Here is a 26,564-nt window from a genome sequence, read left to right on the forward strand (position 1 = left end):
GCTTCTCCAACTGCCTTAAACAACCACCTGCAGAGAACTCGACACAAGGTTTGCCATAAAACATGCAGACAGAAATTAATTTTAAGATACAAAAGTGACAGCTGCTTGCTGCTAGAAGTCCTGGCAACACCTGGTTCAGACACACAATTCCCGAGGCACTGAAGCAGAGAAGTCCAAGGTTAAGTTTAGCTCCTATTCTGGAAAGACATGAGGAAAGAGTCATGGAAAGCTTGCTGAGCACCTCTTCCAAAATAGGAAGGACACCCTTCACCTCTCAAATACACACAGAGAGGTGTTTAGGAAGTCCAACAACTGTTCCAGGGCATCCCCTGAGCCATGGTGACCATGCAGTGTGACCAGGAGCTGGATGAGTGCACTAGACCAAGAAGGGTGGATTTGGGGAAAGATGGAGCTTCTCACTTGGGTTGAATTCAAGACTGCTGAGCCCCCAGGTAGGGACAGGATGTCTGCCAGGAACCAGGGTTCATTCCCAAGCTCCCACCAAGAAAAAGGACCCTGAAGACACAGCCTCCTGAGCCTCTCAGCCCACTCCACGGAGCCCATTCCCGCATGGCTCACATCCATCTGCCGGCTTTCGGCAGCGCTCGCTCCTCACACCTTTCCCTCCGCCTCTGTCCAAGGGGGAAAGCAGCGAGCTGAGGAATTTGGTGTGGGGTTGGTTTTGTTGGGTTTTTTTTTTTATTGTAAGGACTCAAATCCAGCAGTGTGATAAATGCATCCGAGCTACAATTAGGAAGATATATAGCATCAGAACGCGAAGGTCTGGGCAGCGTGGTGAAACGCGGGCTCTCCAGAGCCCCAGCTATGTTTCCCATTATGTAACCCTGGTCATGGGCAGACAGCCAGACTCCAAATGAAAAAGAGACTCTGGCTTGGCACCGTTTCTATTTTCCTATCCTCATTCGGGGTCAGCGCAGTGTCATACAGCTGCAGAGAAAGCTCCGGGGATTAAACCTGGGAAAGACTCCAAGACCAGGACCCGGGTTCAAGTACCAGCTGAAAGCAATAAACCAACTGCCACAGCTGGGCTGAGTTTAGACGTTCTCAAAGTCCCCCAGCTCTCTCCCATATGAAGAAGAAGCGATTGTGAACATGGTGAGCGAGGCCTTGGGACACGCAGCCCCGGCCCAAAGCTCCGGCCGAGTCCTGCCAAGCTGCCTCGCTGGCCCCGAGCCCAGCCCGGCATCCTGGCCCCGGATGAGCTGCACTTTGATGCAAGCTCTGGGCTCTGAGTGGGCTGCCAGGTGGGTACGAGGCCTGTTTTTTCCAGAAGCTTTAGCACGTTCGTGGCATCCCTGCAGGGCGCTGCTGTGCTTCAGGGGATTTCTACATCCCTTTTCTGCGCCCACACCATCACAAGGGGCAAGGAAAGTGGTTTGAGAGTATCCAAACAGCTTCTCTGTTGGCAGTGGTGGAATCTCACAGCATGTCTCAGAGGCAGGAGCATGTGTGACACGGCACAGGCTCCTCACTCAGTTCTGCAACTTGGCATCTGCACTTGCTCCTCACGTGCTCTCCCTGCTCCTGAGCTCACCCTGCCCATAAACCTTGGCTTACTCCACCACGCCTGCTGCTCTGACCCATGTTTTACTTCTAAACTTCTTTGAAGCTGCTCCTATCTAAACCCCTGCACTCGGTGGCTCTACCTGGTTCCTGAAGAGCCCCAGGGCAGCCAGCAGGCTTGTGTCAATAGAGAGCTGAAACACTAACCCAGTGCTCTCCTTTTCCTTTCCTATCCCCAGGGCAAACACTGCAAATCCCAGGTCATGCCCAAGAGCAGAGCTGGTTCCCTGCTGTTCGTCACTACCTGCATCTCCACGGAAGCTCAAACACTGCTGTCCCAGAGTCCTGGACTGTGGAACCACCAACACCCATCCATACAAGAGGTCTGGGCTGGAAGAGCAGCATGGCTAAGGCAGATTCTCCATGTGAGCCAAAGAGCACCGCGGTGGAGGAGCTGGGAGCCAGCGCAGGGCAGGTGGGATGGGATGGGCACAGTGGGACAAGAGGGGCTGCTCAGTCACCCTCCATGGAGAGGCCAAGCAAGACAGAGACCCTCATTCCTCCACTGAGCACATCAGGATCTTGTGGAGTAGAGCCCCCAGCCTACACCCACCGCTCCCCCAAGAGCCCTGGGGTGGGCTGCCACCACCTGCTCCGTCACGCCAGGGGGACACGGCCCCGCGCCCCGCAGGAGGGGGAGCAGCTCATCCTGGGGCAGGCGCCGAGCGCTGGCTGTGTGAGCCCGATCAGAAATTCCATCTCGAGGCTGCCCGTGGCCAAGGGCTCGGCGGCTCCCTGCGCAGGCAGCGCGAGGGGAAGGGGGGGATTGGTGCAGCCGCGTTCACGTGACGGATCCCAGTTTGAGTTCCTGCCCAAAGATGGGCAGCAGTTCACATGAGCAGGCAGCGGTCCCACACCGAGCAGCCGACAAACAGAAAACAGACTCCATCTCCACAAAATGAGGCCCAGAACTTCCTGTGTGAGATTTCCATTTCCTCAGCCAAATGAAAAAGAACTGGAGTAAGAGGCAATAAACCAGGAGAGCAGGACTGGACCTGACGCACGGAGCGGGGACCCATTAATGGTTAAGCCACTTTGCTGGATTACTCTTAATGCGCCTTCCCATCACCCTGGGTTCTGGCTCCTTTGGATTAACAATAAGACGTGATTTCAGGCTCTGGATCCGGAGTACCGGAGGCAGATGGAAAATCCTGCGGGAAAGCAGCTACGGAGCATGCTCAGATGCTGTTTCGCATACTCCATACTTGGCCCCTTCGCTCAATTTTCTGTCCAAAAATATGCAAATTGCCTAGTCCGCATTATGGACGAATGGGCTGAAATTGGCCAGTTTAGAAAATTAACCCTTTTGTGCATTGCAGGGTAGGGACAAGCGGTTTCTGAAGCAGAGGGGAGGTGACTTTTGGAGCTCCAGAACAGGCAAGCTGCTCCAGGCTAGCCCAGCCCAACCAAGGTTGGCCTGACTCAGTCAAAAAAAAAGGTAACAAAATGCTTATGCTGGAAATGGAGTTCCCTCTGGTCCAGAGGAAGGCCCTGCCTGTCCAGCTGGCTGAGCCAGCGGAACACCTAAAGGAGGGATATCCCAACAAAACCAGATGCACATCCTAAGCAGAAAGTAAAAATCCACCTCATAAGCCATCTTCTAACACATGGAAACAAAGGGCAGCCACCAGGCACCCTCCAGCACCACTCACACACCAGTGAAGAAGTCACTGTGTCACCAAGGGGGACAAATTCCCAACATTTCCTGGGCAGTGGGCCTTGCCTGGGTGCTCAGGTCATGGTGCCACAGCCAGCAGTAAAGCATGAGCAAGGGGGAGGGGTGGCATGAGGAGCTCAGGGAGGGAGCAAAAACCAGAGGGTGCACGTACTGTTTGGGGAGCTCAAGAGACGTTGGAGGAGGATTCCAGGTGTCCGGGTGGCCAAGCATCCAGTCCGACCAGACCTTCACACTGGGGAGGAGCTCCTTCAGGTCCTGGGGCAAGGCAGAGACCTTGATGTCGTCCTCCTGCTCCATCTCTTGTGGCTGAACTGCAAATACAAGACGTGAAAGCTGAGGCAGCTCACCACAGCCAGGCTCAGGCAGGGACTGGGAAAGTATGACACAGATCCCAACATCCCAGCCTTGGACGCACAAGGGAACAGCCACAACCCACAGCAAGCACAAAGACAGATCTGTTCTCCCTACATGGACTGGCCTAGAAGGCAAGCCAGGGTGTTTGTGATCCCTTTATTGAGGGCAGCAGGGTGCCACTGCACCAATCAGAGAGATAGGATACCCAGGTCCCAGTTCTGGGAAGTTTCCCAGTTGCTGGCAGAAAGCATGGCCTGAGTCCATCCCCTTCTTCCAAATATTTCTCTCTGCACACATCAAGGGCTTTCCTGCAGCTCATCCAGCTATAACCTGGGCAGAGCTTGAGATGCTAGGGGATGATCCTAATGCCCCAACAGAGGGGAAGGGATGTGCAAACCAGCAGAGAATGAAGGCCTGACCCCCACCAGGCTGCCTTGTGGGCCCCTGCATGGGTCCTGCTGCTACGCCCTTACCTGGCACACATTCCCTCAGCAGGCTGGTGCACCTCCTCACCAGGAGTGCAAACATGGAGAGCCCCAGGGCCGTGGCCTGCTCCTGGATGACGGAGCGGCAGTCCTCAGAGATGCACTCTAGGAGACAGAGAGGGTTTGGGTCAGATGTTCCATCCGGTTCCACCTTCACAGCCTCCACGAGGGGCAGGGGTGAGCGATTCCCTAACTCACACCCATCCCAGACATAATTGCTCCATGTAGGGGGGAGAAAAGGTGGTGAGTAGCTGCTCTGGAGTAGAAAGAGGCTGCAGCCACCCTGCCCACACCATGCCCAAGCCCATGGCGTGTGCTGAGCCAGCCAGGACCATGCTGGCACTCAGGGCTCCCAGCACAGAAGCTGCTGCTCCAGGCTGATGCCCTCCCCTGAGGAGGGGGGTATGTTTAAGTGTTAAAAGGGTAATTAGCTGCATGTTTGATCTCTCTCCCTGCTGGAGTTTCAACCTCAGCAGCTGAGGAGGGGGTTCCTCCCATTAGCTCCACAGTCACACAACAGCTTGTCAAGAGAGCTTAATTGGAACTGTTACTCAAGGAGATGCCACATGACCACAGCTCTTCCAAACAGAGCCGGCTCGGAGTGAGAGCAAATCCCCCCAGCACATCCACCCAGCCAGAAACCACTTCTGAGGCTGCTGAGAGCAGCGGGGAGCTGGCTCAAGGGAACTGCCTGGAGCCGGGCATGGGTTAGGCTGGGGAGTGCTGCGGGACATGCCAGACTGCCCAGAGCTCCCTGAAGGGGTTTAAGGGCAGCCTTTGCCTTCCCAACTCCCTCTACTCCACCCTACATCCTCCCAAGATGTGGGGGAGTGGCTGGCTGGGGAGAACCCACACACTTAGGGGGTTCCTATCCACCCACGCCATTTACTCTGTGCAGGATGCTCCTTGCTGGCTTTCTGCAGGATCAGAGCTTTCAGCCTGAGAACAGCTGCCCCAAGGCAGGCAGAGGAGTTTTACAAACTCACAGGTACTGACTCTGAATCGGTGAGTGAAGCCCCAGGGCTGGCATGGGGAGGGAGAGCCCCCCGAGCCCCCCAGCACCTCTAACAGAAACATCAGCACCAGCTGCACGTCAGCATGGAGGTGTTGGGAGCTGAACTGCCCAGATGTGGCAGAGCAGGGATTTTGAGCAAAGGGCAAGAGGATTAGAGCAAGACACTGACACCCCATTTAAGCTGTGGCTAGCAAAACACCTGAGGTGCACAGAACAAACAGTGGGGTTTTAAGGACAGATCATTTCAGAGCAGTGGGGTGGGAGGTTAAAAACAACCAAAAAAAGACTAGAACGCACCAAGAAAACACATGAAAAATAAGGAGGAACATCTGTAGGCTTGATTGACAGTTCTTACAGCTGTCAATGAGTTCAGCACCCAGCGTGGAGACCACTGAGGGCACCAAAAGCACCTGGTACCTGAATGAGGGTGCTCTGCTCCCGGAGCCAGGGCTGAGCCGGTGCCACAGAGCAATGGTAGGAAGTGCCGTACTGCAGGGGCTGTCAGCTTTTGGAAGAAACATAAAACTAAAGATGTGACCACTCTGGGACAGTAAATCTCTTTCATGAAGCCTTTCCCACAATTAAGAGTGTTAGTCCCAGGGCTCTGGCCACAGTCCAGTCCAAGAAATTACACTCGTCTTCCCCGCGCTCCCTCCTCCCGCACTCGGGCGAGATGCTGCACTGTCTTCACTTCTTGTCCTAAATGGACACATAACAAGACCACGGTGGTCCAGCTGCCACACCTGAGTCTGACAAGTCCCCTGGGCGGTGAAAATCTTCAGGCATTTCAACAAGGACCCCCACACTTTGAGTGGGCAACCCCCACGACTCCAGGCACTGCGCTCAAGCCAGACTCACAGTGACCCCCAAACTGAGCTGGTGCAAAAGCTGCATCCTGATCCCCCCCAAAACAGGCAAAGCTTAAAGGTGTTTGTGATGGCAAAGGTGATGAGCATCCCATATTTCAGGGTGTATTTCAGAGACTGGCTGCAAAAGCCAGACCAATGTTCTGTGGTGGCTGTGGCCAGGCTTGGTCCCAGCCCTTCCCACTGCCACCAGCAGGCTAAAAGTTTCCCACACAACATTTAACAACCAAAATACAGGAAAAAGTTTCTTGCACTTGAGCTGTGGCAGGTACAGCTGTCCATCAAACATCCTGTGTTGCTGCAGACACAAACCATGTGCCCACCAGGTCATAAAGGCACGGTGCTCTGATGTACCCCAACGATACTCAGTGCCCTGGCACAGCCTGCAAAGCTGCCCACTGTGCAGGTAAGAGCAGCAGGACACCCACATTTAAGGGCTGTTGTCACACAGTTCCAGCTCAGCTACCATGGGTGTTGTCAGCTCATCATTAAACTCATAAAATGCACAAACCTCCCCCAGTCCTCAAAGTTCATTCACCGGATGAGCTCATCGGCCTCATTCCCAGGAGGCTCCCCCAGCAGGGAAGGACAAACATCCAGGTGGGTGCTTGTTCAAGACCCCTGAACATGCACCAGCAAAGGTTCTTAAGAGCTTAATTGTAGGACAAAAGGGGAAAACACCATAAATCAGGAGAAACTTTCTCTCTGTGCCTTTTCACCACCTTCCTCGGGAAGCTGGGAGCTTTGGCTTGCCCCGAGCTGGGAGACAGTGGCCAGGGCTAACAGAGGCTGTGGGGACAAACCCCAGGTCACCCCCGCCACAGGAGACAAGGTGAGGGTACAATCAAAGGGCAAAGCACTTGGAGTGTTTAAACAGAAACTTGCAGAGTGTTTTGAGTGATGGGCAATAAGGAAACCAACTCTCTGCACCCGCAGCGTGCAGTGTCTGAGCCTACCCTGGCACTAAGAGGAAAATACTTTGCAGAAAATATGCTGAAATGAGGGTTGGCGCAACAAATCTCTGCAGCCCACAGGGCATCATTACTTCTGAGCTGAGCAATGGTCTGTGCTGCTGGTAATGCACATTAAGACACAAACTTATTGGAAAAGAGATGTTTTTGGAGGATGGAGCGACACTTAGGTCATTTCTGTCCCTGCGGTTGCACCGCATTAGTAAAAATGGAGATACCAGCTGCCACAGAGCAGGGAGAGAGATCCTGACTGCCCAAATCAGGGCAAACCTTGTTTCCCCAGATCTGTTTCCCCAGATCCACAGTGGGTGCAGGACAAGCAGAATGACTGTCAGGTCCACAGGCAAACCTGCATCCTATCCCTGCAGGCTGTCACCAAAAGCTCGGTGACAGAGACTTCAAGTGGCATCAGTGGCACCCCAACAGCTAAAGCTGCCACAGATCTACTCCACTTCCTCCCCTGAAACCCCAAATGGGGCTGTAATCAGATAACCCTCCCAATTCACACCCAGCCACGCTGCGCAGCTAGGGCACACTGTGGAGGTGTCAGACAACTGTGGAAAGGAATCACACACAAAAGAAGGTGCCACAAGGTCACAAGCTCTGAGCTGGCTGGAGCTGTGGCTCCTCTGTGCCACCAGCAGCCACGGCAGTGACACTCCACAGGAAATCATCCAGCACCACCAACCACAACACATTCCCTCTCCACCTTTCTCCCCTTGAAACCCGGCAAACGTCCCTGTTAATGCCAGCCCTGGATAAACAGCTCCTGTCACGTCACCTCTCAGCTCTTGCCTGTGCAGCCACCCCTGTGAGCACGATCACGCAGCTCAGCGGGCTCACAAATGTCACCTCTCAGCTGTACCACTGCCTTCAAAGGTGCTGCGTGGGTGGAGAGGCAGGTGGGCAAAGCTGGCACCGCTACCTCAATAACTGCTTGTTAAACCACAACCTAAGGTCAGGAGCCTGCAGCACTCGCAGCCAAGACTGACTCAAAGTAAATTCACACCCTCGTCTGTGTTGCTGTACCAACACACAGCCCGTGGAGCAATGCTGCAGCCACAGCAGGGAGCTGAGCTGGCCTGAAAAGCCTCCTTTTGGGAGCTTCCTTAGGCTGGAGTTGTTTCTTGACCACCTGTAGCCCCACATCAACATCAGCAAAACTCAGGTCCGTGGAATGCTGCATGGGGCTAGAAAGGAGCAGCCAGAGCATTTTAAAGCAGAAGTGTCATCAAACACTTTGAAATGACTGATTTGCACTGCCCCACACTTCATAGGCTGAATTTGCCTCAAAGATCTGTCTTTCTGCACCAGAAAAATAAGTGAGAGCCCTGCAGACCCCTGCAAGCCCCTGTGAAGGTCAGGGCCCTGGAGGTCAGACTGGCAGCAGGACATGAGCTGTGACAGTTCTGAGCACCCTGCTGGACACTTGCCACTTGTCAGCCCCTTTTTCCAGCTGGCCCACACTTTGCTGAAGTTTCCATGCTGGGTGCCTGCCTTAGCCTGAATTCTCCTGGAAATTTTCAGCCAAAACAGCTTGGCCACTTGTGAGAATGAGGCTAGGAAACAAGATAGTGGCTTACCCCTGTTTGTAAAAAACCACTTACAACCTTTTCCTTGAGCTAATCTAGCAACTGCAAATCCTGGAACAAGGATCTGAGATTTTGCTGCAGAATAACCTTTTTAACAGAGAGTTTTCCTGCCCTACTAGAAATCTGTCAATTCCTGGCCAAGCTATAAACATCTGAAAGACAGCAGTTTTTCCACATTCAACAGGAATCCGTTTCAACAGTTAAAACCTGCTAAGATTTCACCTCCCTGAGCATGCTCCATCTTCCTACCTCCCTTCACCTAACCTGTGTTACAGGCAGCAGAGCTCCCATGCAGCACGTGGGGACCTCTGTAAAAATGTCCTTGTCCGACTGACTGCTGCTTGCTGCGAGCTGGAGTTTGGACCCAGGCTCCTCCAACTGGTGCTCAGGCTATCTGCTCTGAAGCAGAGCCCAAAGGCCAGAGAGGGAGAGGGATGGGATGGAAAAAATGGGAGCTGATGAGCATCAGGCTGTGAGCATAGAGCAAAAGCAACTGGGAACCAGGGACGGGTGGTTTTTCTGAAGATCAAGAAAAGTGGCTGAGCTGCAGAGGAGTCCTCCTGTTTCTTTACACTTAGGAAAGAGGGTTTTTTTTCCAGCTGAGGACTGGGCTGCACAGAGAGCGCTGTTTTCCTATCAGGAGGCAGTTTCCTGCAGGGACTGCAGGGAGCTGGGTGGATCAGCAGCTGCAGCGCCCTCTGCAAGCACCTACCTGGGCTCTGCTCCCACCCAGCCTGCAGCAGAGCCCGACCCAGGACTTCTGCAGCCATCAATCTACCTGTTGCACAGGGGAGAGGGTGAGAGACGGAGAGAAAGGGGACTTTTGTAGCGGGGAGAAATTTGTGTTTCTCTGAGAACGTTATATTCATGGAAAACATAAACCAACTGTCGTCAAAGTCGTCTGAGCTCAGGAAATGGAGCGGCCGGGAGAAGGCTGCCATGTGGCCGGATGTTATGTATTTCTAATTAGTGCTATACATCTTTCAGCAGCGAGTGTCCTTTTGCTGGGAAACACAACGCGCTGCCCTTGTTATTGTAACTGTCAGAGAGTGCTTAAACAGATAATCTCCAGGAAAAGTGATAAACACATCCCCTCTCCCACTAGGGTGTGCAAAACAGCAGTGCCAAACCTTTATTAGGGCAACACAACCAGCCACGGGAAATGGGAATGGGAAAAGAGCAAGGGGCAGCCGCCTACGAGGAGAGGGATTTGCTGGAGGAAGCTTCTCGTGGCTGCTCGAGTGCCATGTGCTGAAGGAAATCCTGTGAGGGACAATCGGGGCACAGCGAGCACAGAACACGTGGGCTGCTCACAGGGATGGGGCAGGGGCTGGGAGTGAGGGCTCCCAGCTGTTCTGCTCCGAGAGTGCCCCCAGCTTAGGTGGAAAGGAGCCACAGCAACCCCTGAGCTCACAAGCAAGCAGAGGACATGCTCCTCCATCCATCCATCCCAGCTAACAAAACACAAGGAATGCTGAACCTTCCACAGTTAAAACAATCCCAGCCAACAAGTCTCAAAGGAGACCAGATTCCTTTGAGTCAAGCAACCAGACTGCTCCAGCCAAGGGTCAGGAGGGCTCCAGGGGGACAATTTCCATGCTGGCCTCTCTGTCCTCACCTGAGCGGTAGCTCCACGCCAGGAAGCACAGAGCAGTGCTGGCAGCAGGTGATCCCAGTGCTGGCAGAGCAGCAGGGATGTGCTTTGCTCCCAGGGAACAACAGCTGAATCCACCTTTCCTGGTGACAGGCTGAAGGACTGTATGGGAAGGCACTCAAAAGAACAACAGTTCTATGGACACAATCCCAAGGATGACATAACGGGCTGACCAGGGGACACAGGAGCTGCAGGAGCTCGGTGAGCGCAGGGCTGGGGGCGAAGGCACCCGGCTGATGTGTCAGCACATCAAGTGTGGAGGCACAGACAACTGATTCACCAGCTGGCTGCTGCCCTGAGGGGAAAAGACCCGGGCTGGTCACCTCGGAGCTGACACCACCTGAAGGCAATTCCTTTGCTCCCTCAGCCCTCAGACACAGCTTTCCCAGTGAGTCACTCCCCGCCAGACGCAGCCCTGGCAGGGCTACAGGGCAGCCCCCCGGGGTGGGGCTGTCTGCAGGAAATGGGTGAGGAGAGCCCTGCTGCCGGCCCTGCCTGGTGGAGACCGCACACAACCACGGGAATATAAAGCAGCAAAGCCAGGGGGACGCTCAGAGCTGTGGGGCATTTCCCCGACACCCCCTCGCAGGGAACCTGTGACTCACTGGCACTCCCAGCTCTGGGAACTGGCGAGTCACAAACGCACTCATCTGCCCCCGAGAGAGCCTGGGAACCTGGAGGCACTGCCCAGCCCTGGCTAATACCCTGGGAACCACGGGCAGCTTTCCTGGAAGGATGCTCCCTGACTCTGAGCAAACAGGATGGCAGTCCCAGTCCACCCAGCACTGTGGCCGAGCTGAACATCCCCACCTGCAGCACACAGGGCTGAACCCCTTCCAAAGCAATCTTTGCATTTTAGTAATAACCTGGATGCCCCCAATCCACCTCCCTGTACTGATGGCAGGAAGGTCCTGGGAGGGTCCCAGTCACAGCAGCAGCAGCAGCACCGGGGAACTCGCTGCACGTGTTCCCAGAGCAGCTGGGGCCGCCCAGGAGCCGGCAGCTCCCTCTGCAACCCTGACTTGTCCGAGGGAGGGAAGGAGGGAGGCCTAGGAGGTGAGGAATGCCGGGGGCCTGGGGAGGATGGAGCAGCTCTCCCTGTGGAAGCCATTAGATATTCAACACTTCATTTGTTTCCAGCCGTCCTGGACTGCAGTGCTGGGCTCTAGGACGGGAGGCTCTTCTCTGACGTAACCAGGAAGCAGCTGCAAAATTAAGGAATCCCTCATGACATCATAAAAAGGGTCGATGGTTTACAGGGGAAGGTATAAAAATTAATGACATATTCCCACCCGAAGCAGCGAGCCTGCCCAGGAGCCACAGGGGAAGCCATGCTCTGCCCGACGTGAAGGGGCTGCCTGCCCCAGACAGCTCAGTGATGCCAGCTCCCTTTGGCTGCTCCAGGAGCTTGTCTCTGGCTCTGATTGTCCCTAAGCCCAGGCAGGGCTGGATCCTTGCACCTGGGGTGCGATAACCAGCTCAGTATATCCTTCCTGACCCTGATGAACAAAGCTTTAGGGAATGACTTTAGGGACAGCTTTCTTGTGTACTCGGGGCTGGCCAGGAGTCAGCAACAAAAAACATCATTGTGAAGTGACTATTAATAATAATAACTTAATAAGAAGTTGTTAATTTCCACGGGGAAAGCAGACACGTGCACAGAGTGTCCCCAACAGCCCAATTTCTGCAGGTCTGGAAGACCAACAGGACCTGCAAGAGGAGGCAATGGCAGTGGCACAAAGTCCCTCCCCACCACACAACCCGGGCTAGGTCAGAAAGAATGACATTAGCCTTGAGGACAAGCACAAAGCCATTTCCACTTGAAAAGGGAAAAGGATAGTGGTTTAAAATTAACGACAGCCTTTTCCAGGAAATATCAGTGGAAAGAAGCAGCCATTTTTAGAAATGTTATTCTCAGAAATTTCCTGAAAAGACCCATCAGTCAAAACACAGATTGAAGCCATTTCCACTTGCACTAAGCAGCACTTCGCAGCTCTCCCTACACGCTTGGGGTGCTTGACCCAGCCGGCAAGGCCAGCATCCTGCTCTGCCCCCCTGACCCCGCTGAGGCTGTGGGAGTCAGTCTGGGATGTGGAACAGCCCATACAGAGTCAGAAACACTCCCCCTGCCTGGGGAGGCACATACATCCCAGTTGTATGTCTCTCCATGGCCACTCCCTGGCCATCACAGCTGGGGAAAAGGCACCCCCAGGCTCCATCCATGGTGGCAAACCTGGAGGATTGCCAGAGAAACTCTCATTTCTCAGCACTGCCCTCACCGGAGCCGCTCCGAGCGCAGGAGCTGACGCTGGCACTCGTGACACAGGCACAGCAAAGTCTTCACTGCAGATCCCCAGAGCCACAGGTTCTGCTGCCAACAACTGACAGCATCGTGAATTTGACCCGTCTGGCAGCTGAAAGGCTGGCAAATCCAAATGGATGTAACTCCTGGCTGGCTCATAAGGAAGCGTGGCCCTTCAAGCTGGCACGCTGGCTCATCAGCATATCTATAGCTCCAGACCAGCCTGGCACCAGCTGTCTCTTCCTGTGGAGGGAATATTTGCCATAAAAAGCACAAGCAGGATGGGACTGAAGATGCTGCAAAGGCAAAAAGGCCCGAAGGCGAGCAGGGCATTCAGATGAAACTGGGAATGCTGCATGAAAGAAGAAAAGTCATGGATGATAGAAATGGAAAAGGGTTTTAGGGGCACTGCAATGATGCAGAATGATAAAAGATAACCCCTAATGCCTATCCTCTGTCTACAAGGATCTGTCAGCCCTCTTTGAAGATGCCAGAGCTATGAACCTCACCAAAAGAGCCAGTGAGGAGCTGGGGAGCCCGGCTGGGTTACACAGCAGCATGGCAAGAGCTACCAGCATCCCCCGAGGAGCTGCGTGTGCCCAGCCCTAACTGTGTCAGATGTTATTTACAACGGGGAGGAGGTGTGAACAGGGCTCCCCAAGAGATTTCCTCCAGCCCCGAGGGAAGTTTTACCAGGACAAACAACAGCAGCAAATAATGGGCAGCATTTTGCACCTCCCCAAACCCTTGCTGGGGGTGGGCACGTCCTTGGCAGCAAAATGTGAGCAGACAGCCTGGAACTGGATTCTTTGGGTGCAAACCCGGGTGAGCACTTTGAGCCTGCAGTAAAAGCTCATGAGAGCAAATGCCAGCAGACAGGAGCATTCAGAGAAAGGAGCCTTTGATGAGGCAGGAACAGCAAAGTGTGGAGCTTCCGTTCCAGCACATTCCCTCCCTCCTTTGCTGCTCATCTTCTTACGGCTTCCTGAGGGCTCAGTGTGTCGGTTTGCAAAGAAAATGCCAAAACATGAAGTGAAATCCGTGCTCTTGGGAAGGAGGAAATCCCAGGGTCTTCATCAAATGCTTGCAAGCCTGAACTGCCTCCCCACCTCCCACTCCAGCCCTGCTTGGTCCCTCCAGCCTCCCTGACTGGTGGCAGTGGCACCCCCAGTCCAAGGACACCCCACCAAGAGGGGCACAGCCCAGCCACTCTGCCTGCAGTGATGCTTACCTAACACTTTCCATTAGAAGACCTTGGTTTCAGTTCCTAAGAACTTTGCCAAACTTTAACCATTTAGGCTGCAATCCTTCATGCCAAAAGCTTTCCTCGAGCTAAATTTATTGGGAAAATTTCAACTACAAAGGTTCAGCCATTTGCCAGAATGAGGTTAGGGAAAATATATTGTTCTTCTCAAGTTAAAAATTCTTTGACTGTTTCAGCAAAATCCCTAGCACCTTCACACTTGGAGCAGGAACCAGAAGTTTGGCAGGGGACAGCAGAGGGGTCTGGGTGTGCCTTCTGCCACCTCCATCCTGCTTTGCCAAGGTGGGGGCCTACAGAAATCCAGGTGCTCACTCTCAGACAGCTCTCTCATGCCACTCCAACCAAAGCAGCAGCTGGTTCATTTGCTTGGAAGAATAAAGCCAGGTGAGGCACTGGAGAGGGAAAGGCAGGTGGAAAAGGGGGCTGAAGCAGCACAAGTGAGGCACAGCATAGCAGCCCCTTCTCCAGCCCCCTCACTGCTCTGCTGGCACCGTCAATGGCTGCTCTTCCCAGAGGATCCCAGCCCCACACATCCAGCATTCCTTGCATGGCAGAGGCTCGTGTGGTGCATCCAGATTTACGTGCCAGCCGAGGATCCCAGATGAGGTCAGCCTGGTTCCATGGGGGAGCTCGCTTTTCTGAAAACTATGGAAATTACGCACGCAAAAAACTCTCAGGACCCCAGACTTGGAGGCATCTCTGCAGCTTCAAGTCAACTCCATCACACTTACTCACCATAAAGCCGTCCTAACGACACATTGCTTTTTCTGCCCTCAAGGTACCGTTTTCAGTCAACACAGAAAATTAACAGGCAGCAGAGACCCTCCTGCAGAGTGTTCTGATGTGCTGAAATGTGCACGTGTTCAGTGAGGCTGAGGGCTGCAGGAGCAGGTCATGGTTTGGGGGATTAAGATGGAGAACTTGATTCCATTCTTTGCCTTGGTCCTGAACTTTCAGGGGGATCCAGAAGTCCCCTTAATTCCTCCCAACACATGTGGTCAGCTATTTTTGTGTCCCTCACTTGTTGGCTGGCTGGTGACACGGAAGGGATGGAATTTGCAGACACCGGGCAACTCTGCTTTGAGTAGGATCAAAGGCAACTCCCAAAGGATTTTTTTAGGAGAACTCCAACTCCTGCAGCTCAAGGTGGGCAGTCAAGGGACTAGGAAATCCTTTAAGCTCAGTTCCCCATCAGTACTTGTTAGAGGTACCAGGAAAAAAGGCACCCAAACCCAAAATGCTTTGAGCACAAACCAGTGAGTTTACACTATCCAATTATTTGGACCTGAATCTTGTAGCTCTTCCTACACTCCATGTGGCACCGAGCACAGCGATAACACTTAATCAGTGACTTCTCTGGAAAACTCCCATGAGAACGGAAAGGAATTTTACAACTAAAAGGACAACAGGAAAATTGAGCCTGGGATCTCTCTGCCATATCATCACCTTGTCTATCACAGGAGGTTTTATCTGCCTTACACCACACCTCAAGTGCCACTGGGCACAGCCTTCGAGGCTCGCTCTGCTTGGGAACATCCCCTCAAAATGCTCCTTGTGAGGATACAGCCAGATTCACCCACCAGACCTCTCGTGGTGAATGGGGGCTGTGGTCTTCTGTGGAAATCTGGCAAGAATTCAGCTCCGAGCAGTGCCACGCAAAGGGAGGTTCTCAGGTGTCGAGCGAGCGATTCCCTGCGGGAAGGGCCGTGACCACAGGCACAAACCAACAGCACGCAGAGAAACCATTCCAGGAAGTTTAACATCCGAGCCCCCCTGTTAGAAAATACGATCTCAGTGCTCCAACAACTCACATGGAGCCGGAGCCTCGGGTCCCAACGCACGTGAGGGCTCGCACTGGCGATGGAGCCCCCGCCACGGCACTCAGGAACTAAAGAGCCTGAACCCTCCACATTCATTAACAAGCGTAAGACATCACACTTTTATGCCAAATTCCTCTTTTCCCCCGTGATTTGAGATAGGATTGGCACGACCACGATATTCCCTGCAGCTACCGTTGCTGCAGCATTCCCAGCACGGCCATACAGAGGGAAAGGCTGTGCTGGTGGGTGGTGGGCTCACCCTGGGGTGCCCCAGCACCCCTTTTGTTTGCTGCTGTGTCTCCTGGCAGGAGGACATGAGGGAGCTGCGAGCTCCAGCGCCGTTTCCTGCAGAGATTTGAAAACCTGTTGCAGTTCCAAAGCGAGCTTCGATTTCACTGTGACCAGCAGCTCGGAGACTCATAGTTACTATACAGCCGAATAAAATATTTTTTCATAAATTTAACGCCAGCATGTCTGTGTTTGGAAACTTTGAAAATCCATGTTGTATGGTTTACTGCACTGGAAAAGGTGCCAACAGAGTTTCAAAGGAAGGGAAGTGTATAACTGTTTCCTTTCAAATGCATTTTCCAATGGGATCCATTGAGGGAAAAGGCTGGAACTAACTAAAACATTATTAAAAACTGTTATGAAAAGAGACAGAGAGATGGAAAAAGATAGACAAAAACTCCAATACACAGCCGAAAGGGAGGGAGGGAGACAGGCGGCAAGAAAGGGGATATGGGCAGAAAGACACTTTGGGTGGGGAAAATGGGGCGAGACGGGGAGTTTTAACTGGCAGTCGCCCTTCGTGGTTTCATAGTGTTGCAGATCAATTGATCAGGATTTCAAGTGCTGCTGGCCCGGTGGCACAAGGCGAACCACAGAGTTGGCTGCAAGCGCAGCCCTTGCGAACTGCTGACCTTCAGTTTTCAAACCAAAAATATTCCTTGGGAAACGGTTACACCAGGTCCCAGCCCCGAGGCTGCCAAGCAAAAAGCAAGCACTACGGACCTGAAGGAACGCCCCGAGTAACTTACACCAAAGCAACAACCAGGGCTAGTAGCCTGAAGTAACTCCCTGGTGTGATTCAACCGGCAGTAACCGCGCGTGACATGTGTGCAGAGGGGCTTGGCTCTTCCGTCCTCCCGGAGCGGGGAGTTCTCCAATCACCCTCCGTCGGGATGAGCGTCGGCCCTCAAGCCGCTCCCGCTCCGTTGGCCACGCTCAAGCTACTCCAACCAAGCCTATAAATACCAAAGCCATCGGGTCCATATAGTGCAGTCGCAGCCTGATTCCAAAACCACCGCTCCGGCTCCAGGCGCAGCCCTGGGTTTGCTGCCCAGCGAGCGAAGGGGGAGCCAAAAGGGGCTGAGAACACACGTTTTGTCAAGGACTTCAGTGCCCTGGCCATCAGGAGGCTGCCAGGGTCGGGGCTGGATCTCTGTTGTTCTGCCAGGCTTCAAAGAGCCAGGCCGGGGGTGGGCAGAGCTCGTGGTGCGCCTGCAGAGCTCCAGGCCTGTGGTTCCATGGGGTGTAGTAACCCTGGGCTGTAGCACACATGTCGAGGGATGAGGGGAAAAAAATAAACAGACAGACAAAAGAATGAGGATGCTCTGCCAATTCCAATTGTGCAGCTTTTATTTTAAATGCTTATCAAGCTGAGAAAGAGCAGAGTTCTTGGAAAACAAGGTTTCCTTTCTTCCCATGCCAGTGTCAAACACCCTCAAGGACGGGTACAGCACAGGCGCTCGCTGCCGGCCGCCCTCTCCGCAGCCGCCATCCCGTCCCGTCCCGCCCGCCTCGGGAAGGGTTTCCAGCTCACAGCCCTGGTGTTTCTGGTAAAAAGATCTCTCTGTGATTTTTTTTTTAAAAATATATATATATATATATAATTTTTTTTTATTAATCTCCAATCTGGCTGGGTTCAAATTATGGCCAATTACCCACCAACACTTCTCGCTAATAAAATAAATTTTTACGGGCCCTAATTACTGCTTTCGCTGAACTGCTCTACAGGAAGCAGAGAGGCTGTGGCTCTCCAGACGGCAGCAGACAGGAAAGCTACGAGGAACCCGCGAGTGAACGGAGAGCGGCTCGGAGGAGACGGAGGGGGAGCGCGGCGCGCCGCGTGTGCCATGCGCACGGCGCCGGCCCGGCCATCAGGTCCCCGTCAGCCGCTGCACCCACCGCCTGTGACGCAAGGCTGCTGCTGGGGACAGGAGTGACGGCCGCAGCGCCACGCCGGGATCCGCGGACGCGAGCCGGAGGGGAAACTGTGTTTGGAAAGGGCTGCGTCCATCACACGTGACGGAGAGGCAGAGCCGCCTCCCATCGCGCCCCGGGCAGCGGCCGCGGCACACGGGACCCCCGCAACCAGCGCGGAGGGGAGGCGGCTTCGCAGCCCGGCGCCCACCTTTGGTTCTCTCTGTTGCAATCGCAGTTAATTGAAGGAGACACAAATAGCAGAGAGGTAGAAAATCCCTCTGAGAACGCGAAGCATCCAGCCTGCTCCCAGCTACACACAAACACACGCGCTCCTGCCGGGCCAGCGCAGCGCGGCCCCAAAGCGGTTCCCAAGCGTGACAAATGAGCAGAACCCGCGGGGTGACTGCAGCCCACAGCCCGTCCTGCCTGAACCCCGCTGCTCCGGGGGAAGCAGAGCCGCTGTTCTCCGTCAGGGAACACTCCTCCGTGGCAGGAAAGCCGTGGCAAAACCACCGGCTGCTGGAGCCCTTCGGAGCGCGGCTGCCACGCAGGTATCCCGGCTCAGCTGGGGAAACGCGGCTCTGCGAGATTGATTAATTTTTTTTTTTTCCCCCTTTCTTAACCAGGATTACACTAATTTCCAAGGCCTAATGGAATCCAGCTGCGATGGGGAGGCAATGCTGCAGTTGTACAAAGACCTTTACACATTGGTGCAAACTTGTACAATGCTCAGCACACATACACACACACACACACACAGCCCTATAAAAAGGATGCACTGCAGCGGGATATTTTTAGTCTTGACAATACAGCCCTAAAAATACAACTTTGCTAATACATCACTACAGAAATATTCCCAGTGTCCATTCAGGAACGGTTTAAAACATTTATTTTTGTTTCCTTTTGCAATGGTCAGAGAGGAGGGAGAAAATAGAAACTCATTGATAAGAGGAAACGAGAGAGACATGAAAAATTGAAAACTACCTAAAAGCTCATGGAGAGGTTTATTTTATTAGTTCTTAATAAATATCTTGCAGATTTCCTCAGGAAATACACCAGATCACATGTAAAATAGTTTGGTACTGATGTCAACTGTGTCAGCATATGAAATCTATTAGGGTGAAGCCACAGCAGGGTGATCAGCGTGCTGAAAAACTGCACGGCACTGAGGCGAGGGGGGGTGGGGGGAATCTCACGGCCCTTCCAAATTCTTCGAGAGGTAAAAAAGTCAGCCAAGACGCAGAGAGAGAGAAAAAAAGATCCCACATCCTGCTTTGCGCTGCCAGCAATGTGAAGTGCCCAGAGATTAATTCTATGTCTGGCCTGGAAATGTGACTTTAAAGCATTGGAGGGAGCGGGGAGGAGGAGGAGGAGAGAGGAACGAGAAGGCCAGGAGAACTGGGACTGGCACCGTGCCACCGACCCCCCTCCCGTCCTTCCCGAGCCGTGTTTCAACGTAGACAGCAGTAAACCCCAGCAGACGGCAGCTCCCGGGGCTGCCAGGGCCTCGCACCAGCTGGGGCGCGTCTCCCGCTCCCCGTGCAGATGGGCCTGGGAGCATCACTTCCGCTGCGCCTGCTTTTATAAAGCCACCCGGGCCCATGTGGCCGCCTTTGGCCGCTCTCCGCCACGGCCCCGCGCTCGCTTGGGGCCCCCCGGGCGGGACGAGCTCCGATCCCAGCACCAGGCACGAGGGTTGTCAGCCCTTGGCTCCTCAGGCTGAAGGGTTTATGCTGTTCCCAACCCGCCTTTGGCAGCCGGAGCCTCCTTCTCCATCCCCGTGCCATTACCCGGAGAGCAGGCGCTGCTTACGCAAGACGCTCCTGCTCCGCTCCCGGGGCCGGTGGAGAAGCACCGGGAGTTCACTGAGCCAGGGTCAAGGGGCCAGATGATCCCAGGAGGGATGGGAGAAGCTCCACAGCCAAACCCATCCCCATAGTGTATCTCCTTCCCATCCCACAGCGACACACTCCTGTCTGCTTCTCTGGGGTGGGACCTGAGAGCCTCAGGGGCAGACATATCACTTGTGCCCTCTGTGTGTCACCTAGGAGCCAGCTCTAAGGCCACCACAGCCATCACCAGCCACACCGACCAGCATTAAAAATGACCGTTCCATTAGAGAAAGGCCATGTGCCTTCAGGGCTGTCACTCAGCCAGGGTTAAACTGTCCTGTTCAGTGAAGGTGGAGTGAGCATCACACAGCCAGGGTGACACCTGAAGGTCACACCTTCCTCCTGACTGTCACTTAGCTCAGGCAGAGCCTGCTCTGTGCTGCCAAGAACCTGCTGCACAGCACAGGCAGCCTAATTAGGGAAAATAAAAGATCTCCACACCTAAACCTGTGGGGGGTCACCTCCTCATTCCAGACCACTCAAGAGTAGAAACACAGCCCTGGCTATGCTGCCGCTCCTGATCTCAACATTACGGCAAGAAGAGATCCCAAGGAGCCCCCCCAGCACCAGGCACAGGATTCCCAGAGGGGTTGCAGCCTGTGAAAAGAGGAAGGCAGGATGGAGCTGGCAGGGGATGAGCCCGTGGGGCAGCCCCTGGGAAGGAACTACCCTCACTGAGCTGGCAGGCTGCACCCAAACCTGCACAGGGCACGGGGTGGGCAGCCCTCCCTGCCTACACCTGGCAGGTTATAAAACAGCCCCGCGCAAGCTCAATCAGGAGTTTTACAACTTCACAAAGCAGCATAATTAGCCTAATTATACAGTGTTCTCTCAGAGAATTAAACAGAAATACAGTAATTGACTTGGTGCTGCTTAAAAGCATGAGGAAATCAAAGGTGCAAGGCACATTAAAGAATCAGAAATATCTCTTCAAAAGCGAGAGGATTTCCTGTCACGCTGCAAACATCTAAAGCTTCACCAAAGCTGCTGCACCTGGTGCACCTCACTCTGACTCCCTGGCACCCCTCTTTCTCCACCACCAAAGCTGGGGAGATGCAGAGACCCAGGACAGCAGCCTCAGCACCTCCTTTCTTGTTTTACAGCTGGACAGACGGACACAGCGTGCCACTGCTCCATTTCCTGCCTTTCATTTTACACAGCGACGCTGCTTCTTCGTCCAAACAGTGGGTTGGATTCAGCGTTTGCAGAGCTGGCCGTGCCTTGGAACCACAGCAAAGCCTCTCCAACCTCACCTCACCTGTCACTGGCTCTGTCCTGATTTGCTGCTTGGGCTGCTGAAGCTTGGCTCTGAAGCAGACTCAGGCTTTGTGTTTACAAATCATTTCCCCTCTATTTGTTGCCCTGAAATGAGATCCCGGTATCACCCCGTGGAACAGCTTCAAGGGCAGATGTAAGGATGTGCTTGTGTGACAGGCAGACCAGGCAGAAGCCCCCAGCAAGCCCATCCAACACTGCTCGATGGGGTATTTGCTGCACTTGAGCTGGAGGGCAGGAGTGGAGAGTCTGACACACCAGCAAACACTCAATTTTGCTGGAAACCTTTCCCTTCCCTGCCACAAAGCCCTGCTCAATCTTTTGCCTCCCAAGCCAATGTCTAGATTTCAGAAACCTGAACTGCCAGTGGAAATTCCCTGCAGCGCGTTGATTATTGCATCTCCTGCTGGCACTTGTGGCAAGGGGAAAAAAAAGTCACATGGCTTTCTGGACACACGTTTCACTGAGGAGTCTTGCATCAGAGGGCAGAAGCCAGCAGCCAGGAAAATAACTCCAATTACGGTAAATAAATCCCCAAATATGTGACAATCTGCCTTTTAAACAGGAACTGAGGGGAATAAGCAAAGGAAGACTTTGGTCTAAACATTGCTGCCACCAGCCTCAAGAGCCCGAGAGCAAGACTCTGAAGACACATCTGGGCCAGAATTATTTTACCTGAACTTTACTGATGTGTCTCAAGTCCGAGACAGTTTCCTTCCCTGAAGGGAAAGGCGCCGCCAGTTCCCAGCAACTGTGCCAACCTCCAACACTCCCAGTGGCTCAGAGGAGAAACCCTGGAGGGTCAGCTGCCATCTCTGGACACGTACATGTCCCTTAGGAGGCTCAGCACAGGAAGTTGTGTGGCTCCTGAGATGAGCAATGCAGGTATCCCTCCCTGCACCACTTCAACCCTTCCTCCTGCTCACACATCTCAAGGTCTGGGCTGTGTCTGGACACAGGAAGTAGCAGATATCACTAAACAACAGGTTAAGTGTAAAAGCCCTTTGCCAAGGCAGTGACATCACAGAACCAGCTTGCTCAGGAACCTCAGTGCAAGGCAGGCAGCAAGGGGAAGGATGGACACCAGAATTGCCCAGCCCTCCTCTGGGTTTCCTCTCCTCATTACCACTCAAACGCAAAGCAAATATAAGCAACAATGTGAAAGGAGGGGAAAGATAAATTAAAACATCCAGTTCCTCCGAACTTAAGGCCTTGGGAAGTGTTATATCTTAACACCACCTCGCTAAAGACAGCACTGCCCAGTCTCACAGGGGAAGTCACGCAGCGACTGCCAGGTGCAGCTGGAGATCTCAGTGCACACACCTCAGTCCGCAATTGCTGTACAACCACCAAAGCCCCAGCACCCAGAGAAAGCCAGATGTCAAACTGCTCAACTCCAGCCTCCCCGCATCAAGTGGGCTTTGCACTACAAACCAAGTCCCCCAGGCAGGTGGAGGGACCTCAGGCTCTGCTCTCAACGGAGCACAGGGCTGCAGATGCTCAGCATCCCCACAACACAGCCCTGCAATGTGACAGCTTCATCAGCCTCCTGGTTGTTTAGCCCAAAGGTGTCACAGCCCACAGCTGAAGTGTGTATTTACCACACAAATAAGAGAGAAAAGGATTCAGTTCTGGTCCCCAGACAGGGAAAGATTGAGTTGCTTCTGCTGCTATCTACAGCCTGAGGTTTATTAAGCTTTCTTTTGTGCCTAATTTTATAACTCCACCAAACCAAGGCAGCTACCCACAGCACTGCTTTATTTTTAAACTCGGGCAAATGCACTGGACTGTCTTGCATTCGACTCCCTACATCTTTTGTCAGTTCCAACATGCAAGATGTGGTTAGAGCTTCATGAGAAGACATCAAGATGAGGCCGCAGGTGATCAGAAGGTGCTTCCTCTGAGCCTTTTCTGATGCTGCACTCGGCTCTTTGAGCACAGCTGGGTCTGAGCGGCAGAAATGAGCCCGTGGCAATGGTCAGAGCTGAGGCTCTGCTGAGGGCAGACACCACCAGCCTCTGCACCATCTCTGGGGATATTTTAAGGGTTTAGGCTGCAAGCCCGAGCAGCTGTGGTCAGCAAAGCGAGACCCGCTGTGTCCGGCACAGGGCTGTGATCAGGGCGGGATGGCAGCAGAGCAGGCTGCTGGTTACCACAGCACAGCCTCATCTCAGGGCTCTGACCTGTCCTCTCCAGTGAAAAGGGGAAGTCCTGTACCTGCTTAAGCACTGCAGGGGATTTGTACTAACCTACAGATCCTTCCTTGTCTGTATCAAGACTTGGGCAAGATCCGCATCTCAAGCTGGTGTCGGTGTTCAAGGAGCAAGCAGGGCCATGGGCCTTAGCAAATCCTTGCACAGGCTGCAGTCACAGCAGTGGGACAGCAGCTCCTCTCTGAACCAGGGAGAGTCTCTCCAACCCCTGCAGCACTGACCTGCTCGGCACCAGCATGAGGACACTGGTGTGGCAAAAGCCACAGATACTGTTCTGAAGCTGCTGCTGTGAAACCTCCTTTTCTGCACGAGCCTTCGAGGTTTCCCAGCTGACACCACCTTGCACAGAGAACCTGACCCATGTTCCACTCGAGAAGACAGACCCAGGGTCTGCAGAGCAAAGCCCAGCCTGCCCTGTCACACTGGGGGCCTTCTGAGCCCTCCTCACACCCCACATGAGCACAGCCCCACTGTCAGAGCACAAGCAGTAGGTTTTCCTCCTCGCCCACTGACCCTGGCAGAGCAGATGCCCTATGCCCAAACTGTCACTTCCCGCTGGTTTTCCACTTTCCCAATCCTCAGCTAAAGCAACACACTTGGCCAGAACCTCCCTGTGCCTCTGTGCCCTGGCTCTGCTCGGCCCTGGGGGATGCAACTTCATTCCCTCCATGTGCTGAGGATGCACATATGGCAGCTCCCTCCCCTCTCCACTTCCACCTAAGCCCGACCTCCTAACAACCTCCACAAGCGACCGGCCCGAGAGTGCCAGAAGGCATCCAGGTGCTGCAGCCTGATGCTTCACACCCGCAGCCAGGCAAATTTGCTGGGATTTCCGGGAAGTGTCTCTAGGGTGCCCCGTCCTGCTGCACCCCCACTTTGGTGCGCGCTTGTTTGGAATGCGGGGCTGTCGGGGGGGGGGTGAAGGGGGGAGAGGGGAAGTTATTCTGGTGGTGGCCTATGAATAACATCCAGTGATTTATAGGAAGTATAATCCAATAATACAGTAAAATAAAACAGTGTGTCTGAGATGGGTTTGATTCCAGGAATTATAAAACAAATTATTAAAGAGAGAGAGAAAGAAAAAAGCCTCAGAGAGGCCAGATCGGAGTAAATTGGGCACAGATGGGCTGGGAGGGGGTTTCTCTCTCTCCACTCACCGAGATGCCCCTGCCGCAAGCACGGCTTCAATTAGTCTTTTCAGAAACCAGAGTTTTATTTCCCCAAATTACAGAATTAAAAAAAAATTAAAATTCTTGGAGTGTTTGTGGTCAGGATAAAGGGATCCAAACTTCTCTGTGAGTTGGTTGTGCAGATGGCTACCAAACTGTTAAACGGGCCACCCCACTACAGTCCCGCCCCAGCCAGAGCCCAGGATGGCCCAAAACAATGGTAGCCTACGTCCCATCCTGGAAAGCTCCAGCAACTGCAAGTCTGTCATACAGAGTGGCCACTCTCTCTGCCTCTCTGCCCTGGGGGGGGGCACTCCCTCCCCCCTGGGTTTGAGGTCTGCAAGAAGTTTTTTCACACCTGGAGTGCTCCTGACAGGAGGGAGCCGGGTGAGTGGGACCCTCACTGGCTGCACGCCTCCCTGGACAAAGCAGGAACACACTGTTTGATGCTGAACAGCAGGGGATGCACTTCATGTGGGAATTCTTTGGCTTCCTCTGTCAGAGAAAACAACAGATCCAATTCGTCTCCCAGGATCTTCCCAGTGCTGCCTGGCTGCACAGGCAGCTGAGACCAGCTCCAGTGTGCCCTGTCCCTGGGGACAACCACAGCTCAGCTGCATGGGCCACGGAGCCCTGCCTGTGCTCACCTGAGCCCTGGCACCCACTGCAGGGTTCAGGTAACCACAGCAGCAACCTGTGTGGGAGGAGGATGTGAAATGCCACGTGCTGCTCACAGCTGACTGGTTTTGAAACCAGTTTAAACACAGCACAAAAAAAGCCACCCTGTCAGAAGAGCACACGGCGCCCTTGCGGTTGGTTGGTTTATGAGAGTGGCAGTGGCTGAGAGCAGAGACAGAGAGGACATGTGAGAAATGCCATATGGGGGACACGTGCCAGGACAGGGGCACCCCTGAGGGACCACAGACAATCCACACCACAGCAAAAGAATAGGAGTACAAAGCAAAGAGCAGCAGATATAAACCATCATGCACAAGTCCCAACCTCCCGTGCTGCCCATTGCCTCACTGAAGGGCTGGGACAGACTGAGCACAATCCAAAAATGGGAGAAACTGAGGCTGAGATGGGGCAGGATTGCGTTTGGTGTAAGCCTGAGGAAGAGGGAGGACAGGTGTTTAACGCTGCATTTAATTCTTCAAGTTCCCTTTTTCATAATACCTGAATCTGTGCTTAAAAGTTCTTATGCAGGGGTTAAAAATTTCATAGAATTCCCCACATTGTGACTGTTATGCCAGTGATACCACACCATGACTGCCAGCACCACTGGATCTCAGCACCAGGGATTTGCTACACACCACACGTGGAGGAACAAGCACATTTACAAGTTTCTCAGGAATAGCTGGGGCTCCAGAGACCTGGAAACACACAGCAGGGAAGGGAGGGAGCAGCTATCCCTGAAGAGAACACCCCTGGACAGCAGGGAAGAGAGGCTCAGACCTCCCTCCCAGTCCCAAACCCCCGGATCTCCTCCTGCTACTGCAAGCTGAGTGTCAGGCCCGTGTGATGGGAAGGACACAGACACGCTCTGCTCCCAGATTTGCAGGAGGATTTCAGTAGGAGGAGATCTCCGGAGGCTGTTTGGTCCAACTGCAAAGTTAGATCCAGCTCTGTGGTGTGGACACAGCCAAGCTCTGACTACAGCCGGCTCCCCAGCAACGCTTCCTGGCAATTTGGGATGCAGGCAGGGTGGGACTGCTCCCTGCATCCCGCCAGCCTCCCACAGGCCCACAGGGGCGGCTCGGCCCCCTGGCTCCCACTGCTGCCCCTGCTGCTGCAGCACAGGGAGGTGACTCATGTGCTGGGAAATGGAAACCCGCACCTTCCCGACAGCGTTCCTGCCGCGCGCTCCCGCCAGGCCCCTGCCCACAGCAGCCCACACGCTGGGGAGCGAGCCAGCACCCTTGCTCCGTGCAGGGCACTCCATAATCATTCCAACATTCCTGCCTTCCTTCTAAACTCCAGGCCCTTTGCTGTTCTGCTTGTGATTTCCATCTGCACCCAGCTCTTCCCAGTATCGCAGCGTCGGCAGCGAGCCCAACCTGTGCTGTGCCAGCACTCGGCGCACGAGCGCTCCGAGACCACCGGGGCATTCGCGCTGACAGCAGGGTTTGCTTTGCCAACAACACTCTCAGCGATATTTCAGGGTCACCAGAGCAAAGAGCCCTCAGGGAAATCCCTGAAGGACCCTTGGCATCAGATGGCAGCCG

General features: G+C 53.9%; 1 protein-coding gene across 3 annotated transcripts in view; it reads right to left on the reverse strand.

The window, feature by feature from the left end:
• Positions 1-26,564, reverse strand: part of SMG6 (SMG6 nonsense mediated mRNA decay factor) — a 108,370-nt gene that overhangs the window by 50,745 nt on the left and 31,061 nt on the right. For all 3 annotated transcript variants that reach the window (XM_042026126.1, XM_042026125.1, XM_042026124.1), the window contains exons 11-12: positions 4,090-4,206; positions 3,414-3,573 (exon numbers count right to left, since the gene is read on the reverse strand). In XM_042026126.1, the coding sequence (XP_041882060.1) occupies positions 3,414-3,573; positions 4,090-4,206 (277 nt within the window). The remainder of the gene's footprint in view (positions 1-3,413; positions 3,574-4,089; positions 4,207-26,564) is intronic.

Source organism: Corvus kubaryi, unplaced genomic scaffold, assembly GCF_017639235.1.
Source record: "Corvus kubaryi isolate FWS band 111438036 unplaced genomic scaffold, C.kubaryi_AGA036_p1.0 37284, whole genome shotgun sequence".
Lineage (NCBI taxonomy): Eukaryota > Metazoa > Chordata > Aves > Passeriformes > Corvidae > Corvus > Corvus kubaryi.